The following is a 6,631-nucleotide window of genomic DNA, read 5'->3' on the forward strand; positions in this document are numbered from 1 at the left end:
CAATGAAGGCATATTGCACCATATCAACTTCAAAATATTTTTTGTTTATATTCAGAAACCAGAAACCATCCCCTTCACAGACTGGTTTCAAATTCAACCAGTTTTGAAATATTAATGATGCTGAAAAGTTTGCGAAATTCGAGAAAATTCAGAAATCTTTCTTTTGAACTTGGGCTTCATTTCTCGAAAGTCAAGATGAAATTAAAAATGCTTGTGATTATGTTTACCCCAGTATTTGAAGGGAACTTGTAATGTTGTAAACATTATTTGTGCTGAATTGTAGAACTAAAGCTCATTCTGCTTCAATTTTTTATGTAAAATAGGTTCACAAAAGTGGTGTATCCTAACTGACAGGAAAATTTCTCAATCGGGCTAGACTGAATGAAAAGCATGCAAAAATATATCACTGGCCAAAATTTCAGGGGCCAAAGTGCAGTTTTCGATTTTAAGTGAATTTTGTAAGATCTTTTTGAACAAAAATGGAAAAAATCAAAATTTTACCAAATTCACCTATGAAGCTGAAATTTGGTAAAAACCCCGTTTTCAACCCTCCAAGCAGATCGGAAATGATTTCGAATCGTTTTGAGCAATTCTGGAACATTTAGCAAATTTTTGAAAGTTGAAATTTTCATAAAATTTTACTCAGTAAAGTTGAAGGGTAAAAATTCACTGTATTGGTACCCTTAATCGTAACATGCTAAGTCAACTGGAAGTGGTTTCAAGCTATTTTCAAATCTCCTGCTACATTTTGAAAATTCCAGACTTTTAAAAAATTTCATAAAAACCGTTCAAATTATCATTAGGTATGGCTTTTCAACTTAATAAGTAAACTTTTATGGCATTGTCAACTTGCAAAAAGCTGCTGGAGGCTCCAAAAACTCCTCAAAAAGGTTTGAAACTGATTCCAATTAATGAGAGAAGACTCTAGAGGGAAGTTACGTGGAAAAATTCTAGCTTTATAGGCTAATTTGATTTTTATTCATTTTTTTGCCCCAATTTGATTTTCAAAAATTCGTCAAAAATCGAAAAATGTATTTTAGCCCCTGAAGGGTTGGGTTTGGCTGGTGGTGCATTTTTGCAGCTAGCTCTTTCAATTAAGCTTCGTCCTGTTCAAACATTTTTCTGCCAGTCAGGACACTACCCTTGTCAGTGGAGTGACATCCAAAATGAAATAAATGCCAAAAAAGTGTAATTTTTCGGCTAAATGAGTAGGTACCTATCCACTTTGGTGATTTTCAAATATTCTGATCAGTTTCAAATTTTAAATAAGTAAATACAATAAAAAAATTACCCTTGAGATCGTTAGGAATTGATTTGTGAGTTAATTGCCACAAAGTACATAGAAAAATAATTTCATTGCTATAACCAAATAAATATTGTATGTAGGTACGAATGATCTATTTCAAAAAATTATATAAAATATATTTGCTACTATCTCTCAGAAAGAACAAAGCTTTTTCTCAAAGTTTTAAAAATTCATCAAAAATCATAAATTATGAGTGAAATCCTTCGACCCCCTCCCTATTCTTCTTTCACCCAATGTCCCATCTCTTAACATTTAGATCATGTGCTGGAATAAGTATATAAAAACCACGATAGATCATCTTTCACTCTTTTTTTTTTAGTAATGGCACTGAAAAATTTTAGCTGAGAAAATGTCAACATTACGACAACAGAATTGCTCAAACGAGCACTTTCTTTCAAATAATAAATAAATCGGATCGATTTAGAAACATTAACCTTGAGAAAGTTCCAAGTAGTATTAAGTACAATTTCAAAAACGAGTTGTTATAAAAACATACCTACTCGTTGCATAAATAATATCAAAACTGCAGCAATAATTCAACGAAATACCTTCACCGTTATGCCTATACTGTGGATTGAGGACTTACCTCGCCGCCAAATGCAATATATTACATCCATTGGTATCTTTTTCATTCAAAGTGCAACAGGTGTGTTTTAGAAACCACTGAATGGCTGATAATTGGCCGGCGACAGCAGCCTCTAAGAGAGGACTTCGTGCAACGGAATCGATGATGCCATTTCTAGCAGTACGTCTGCAAATACAAATACAAATATAGGTACGCAAATGGTCGGTGAATTTTGACGTGATTGAGCGATGAATGATTGCTCGAAATAATCATAAGCATGGAACTAAAGTATAAACACCGAAAGAAAATTCACCGCTGCTGCAGTTAGTAGGCAGAGGCACTATAGGCATCGTCAAAATTGATAATTCAAAATGTACACTATAGGATAGCATACATATAGCTGTGTGATGTTACAAAATTCGGTCATAAACCTTTCGCACAGGAGGCATAGCGTACGTTATGCTTTAGTGAAGAAGATAATGTACTTATAATTTGGCCAGGTCTGATGATGACGGTTAACCTGACGGTATTAGTTTTAAATCATACCGATTCAACGTTACGCCTTATAGTAGGTAATATTATTTGTATTTTTATCAGAAACAGAAGCCTATACCTATCTACCTAATTTGAATATTTTTTTGCTCTCGGTCTCAGTTTTAAGTTTAAGAAAGATAAACACGTCGATTTGATCATGATTGCAAATTACTCGTACAATGAGCACCTTTCAGTCATTCTTTGTGCTACTTATGATCTCTTATGAAATTAATCATCCGCTATGGTAGCGTGAGGTAAGAAGTACAGATATACGAGTACTTACTGTGGCAGGTGAATTTCGAGCTGTTTCTGTTTAGAATCTTCGAAGGATTCGTATTCTGTCGATGATGATTTGGTGTAATCTGTGCCATCGCTGTCTGATGTCGTCTTTTGTGTCGTATTCGTATTTCTTAAAGAATTCAAAGTAGCTAAAGTGTAAATGTTGCAGGTTGATTTCAAGATCGATGATCGTAGAATTGGAGCTGTAGATGGTGTACGACTTAGTTTGCGAGGTTTTTTCTTTTTGCCGAAAGAAGGGCATTTTTTGAATGATTTTTTGCTCGGTATACGGAATAGATCGGTTAGGCACATTTTATCTTCATCGTTCTGTAAAATTATATTATTTGAAAATTAATTCAAATTTCATTACAAATTAAAGGTCAGTTGGTCAATTTCAAAAAAAAATAAAATGAAATAAAAATAGTTATGAAATTCTAAAAAAGATGATTGAGCTGGTACAACACTGTATAGTAACCAAATTTCACTCAAAAAAAAAAAAAAAAAATGATCATAAAATCTGGACAAATTTTACACTGCTGGTTTTAAAAATATTTATAGGATTTTAAATAATTTTCAACAAATACGAAAAACTCGAGTGATTCTGTATTTTGAATCGTTTTTAAAATTGAAGTTATTTTTTCGTCACTTTGAGCAATATTTGAACAAGTTTTACAATTTCATTTGTTGATTCAATGTTTTGGCAATTTTATTAAAATAAATTAAACAAAGTTCACAGAATATTTTAACAATTTTTACGTCAATTTGAAACATTTCTGGTACGAGTACTTTTCTAAGTTTAAAAAATTTTTACTTTCAATAAATTTAGTGGTACAGCATACCTACTTAACATCTTGAGGGTTTACTTATTTCAACTTAGGTATTTTAAAAACAAACATATCAAAGATTCGTCCAATTTTTTTCCATAACGGGGGATCTGGATTAATAATAATTGAAGAATTTTCAATATGGAACTAGATCATAGGTAGATATAGATACAGTTCAAAAATTTAATTTCACTGAAAGCTGTGGACAGGAAACTCAGGAGGAGAGGTTGTAAATTTGATTTATGAAATTTTTCCATGTTGTGCAAAATTTGCTCAACGTTCAAAATCTATGATGGAAAGCTGAATGATGAAACTTCTGGCTTTAGCTTTTAGCTTCTAAAAAATGTATAAAACTTTAGCTTTAGCTTTTGGCTTTTCAAATTCGTAAAAGTTTCTAACGGCTAGCTTTTTAGCTTCCAAAAATCCGTTGGCTTTTGGCTTTTAGCTTTCGACTTTTCAAATTTTTTTCAATGAGGTGAATTGATAGGAAAATGGAAATTCACAACCACAACAAAAAAAAAACAAAAATAATGAAAAAATGAAAAAAGTAAAATGTGAAAATTGAAAAATAACTAAAACAGAAACTGAACTCTGAATCAAATGAATTTGCAAAAAAGCTAAAAGAAAGCTGAATAAATAAAGCATTTGGCTAGCTTTTAGCGTTTAGCTTTCAACTAGCTTTCCATCCCTGCTCTAAATACAGGTATCTGATAGTTCATTAAATTTTTTTGGAAAAATTATCCAGTAAAGGCCTTTAGTATAGATAAATACATAAATGTATTTTTCAAAAAAAAAAAACAACTGAAATTTGAAAAAAAAGTTCTCATTATTTTTAATTTTTAATTTTTAAATTTTTTTCCTTTTTTTTTTCTCTTTTTATTTTTTTACTTATTTATCAATTTTTTTCTGATGAATAACCACAAAGTTACACTATTCTGGACAATCTTGTAAAATTTACTTTTAGAAAATAAAATGAAGCAAACTTTAATGAATTTCGAACCTACTTACAGAAATTTTAAATAGGTATTGAGTGAAGTCACTGCAATCGTTTTCAATGAAGAACAATATTGAAGATTTGTAAATAATTTCAGCGAGTGAGTAACAATTTTCAGTAGCAGGTCAGGACAGATTAAAACATGGAGGAGCTTTCAAAATTGAGGAAAAAATCATGATCATTAAATTCGGTTCCAATTGGAATACTTTCATCACCGAAATATTTTTCAGAAAAATCTCAAGTAAAAGTAAAACTTTTTCTTCGATAGAAAAATCTCAATTTGAATTGAAAAATGAAGCCAAAATTTTCAAGACAAAAAAAACATTACGTAATTTGCAACAGAACTCGACAGAATTCATGCCTACTTACTCGTATTTTTATAAATTTACGAAATTCAAGTACATATTCACGTACAGCTGTTCTGGGAATGAGAATCGATTCGGAGAAATAGAAAACTAAGTGATATTACGCTAGAAAATAAATCAAAATTTTGAATTTTCATTCTCTCACCTCTCGTCGTCATTCCTCCTAAAAAAGGAGAAAAATTGTAATCATCATTATTCATTACGTTATTTTTCAAATGATTCGTAAGAAATGTCAATTTCTCTGATTCTCTCCTCCTTGAGAATACGTTGTATGTTAATTATTAAAACGTGATGTCGTGCTAGTTGCATATCTCAATTCAAAATAGGAAGTAGATGTCGGTTTTATGTTATTTTCTTTCACTTTTACGATTCCACAGGTTGATTACCTTCTATTTCTTTCCGAATTTCTTCAGCTGACTACGTATGGTGTAAGCACAATATATTTGAAGCAGAATTTTTATAATTTGTTGAAAGACTATTTTTCTTTGATAAGTAATAAAGAATTATTATTTCACTGTTACTATCAAGTTTTTTTTTTTTTTTTTTTTTTTTTTAAATCTTCTAATACAACTATTGGTAAAAGTACCTACTATACCTATAACTTTCATCAAAAATACATTGGAAATTCGAAGAAGACTTTTCGTAAAATTTCGAACGTTAGTTTGGTAACTTTATCGCTTCTAATTAACCGAATCGTGATTACTTTATTACACGATAACGATTAACGCCTCTCTATAAATTCTTTATTGCGCAGGTATCGAGTGCAATAAATTTACGATACACTGATACAGACTGTAGCATCATGGAAAAAACCTGACGTCAATTTTTTACCTCGTCGAATAAAAAATACGAGGTAAATGAGAATACTTAGGTAGGTATCTAATATCTATACAGGAAAATTATATCTACAGGTAGATATGAATACTCGTACTATCACGAATCGAATAGGTACTTGGTACTAACTACTTACTCATTTTCACAATTTTCATTAAACTTATCACTATTTAACTCGAAAAGTTATAACATCACCTTTTAGCGAGTAAACCACGAAACGATCTGCGATGAAGGAATCGAAAGATGATCGAGATGACCACCAGATTTAGATCCATATAGGACATACAAGATGAAGGCTTTTAAATTAGTATAACATTATTATAAAAAATAGAACAACTGTTAGAATAAAATCATTGATGCGTGCCCATCAAATAATCAGTCACGTGCGTTTAACAGCATTTACTCGTACTTACCTATGCCTGAAAATAATGTGTCTTATTAGAAAATTATAATTTTATAAGCGTGCATTTAGTAAGTAAGTATTGTACATATATGTGTAGCTAATATGTTTTAGATGTCAGATGAGGAGTAAAAAAAATTGAGCTCGATGAAGCTCGATGAAATGAAATTCACACAGGCTGCCACATTCGAGACTTTTTTCTCTCTTCAACTACGAATCTTGATAGTTTTAAATTTGATATGCAGATGTGATGATCATTACTCAGTACAGCCTTTGTGCTTGGTGGTATACCACATTAGAATGTGAACTCGTATCATATCTTTTGATAATGGATAAGTATGGGCAATAAAAAAAAAGATTTGGTATGAATTTCTATAGAGAATTTATCTCGTGAACAAATTCCCAGCTTTGCAGGGTTTCAACACTTATGAAAAGAACTTTGATATTCAATTATGTACAATTAATTTTATTCGATTACTTATCAATTCACATGCTTACACGAGTACACGTGATTTTATTATTATCTAGGT

The 6,631-nt window shown here is 30.9% G+C and overlaps 1 protein-coding gene across 1 annotated transcript; it reads right to left on the reverse strand.

Annotated features, from left to right (window-relative positions):
• Positions 1 to 1,488: 1,488 nt before the first annotated feature.
• On the reverse strand, positions 1,489 to 6,138 carry LOC135843955 (uncharacterized). The gene is made up of 3 exons (XM_065362023.1): positions 5,838 to 6,138; positions 2,689 to 3,011; positions 1,489 to 2,057 (listed from the first exon to the last, which is right to left on the reverse strand). The coding sequence occupies exons 2-3, from the start codon at positions 2,994 to 2,996 to the stop codon at positions 1,889 to 1,891; spliced, it is 477 nt and encodes a 158-aa protein (XP_065218095.1). The 5' UTR covers positions 2,997 to 3,011; positions 5,838 to 6,138; the 3' UTR covers positions 1,489 to 1,888.
• Positions 6,139 to 6,631: the final 493 nt, after the last annotated feature.

The sequence above is a fragment of the Planococcus citri genome, chromosome 4 (genome assembly GCF_950023065.1).
Source record: "Planococcus citri chromosome 4, ihPlaCitr1.1, whole genome shotgun sequence".
Lineage (NCBI taxonomy): Eukaryota > Metazoa > Arthropoda > Insecta > Hemiptera > Pseudococcidae > Planococcus > Planococcus citri.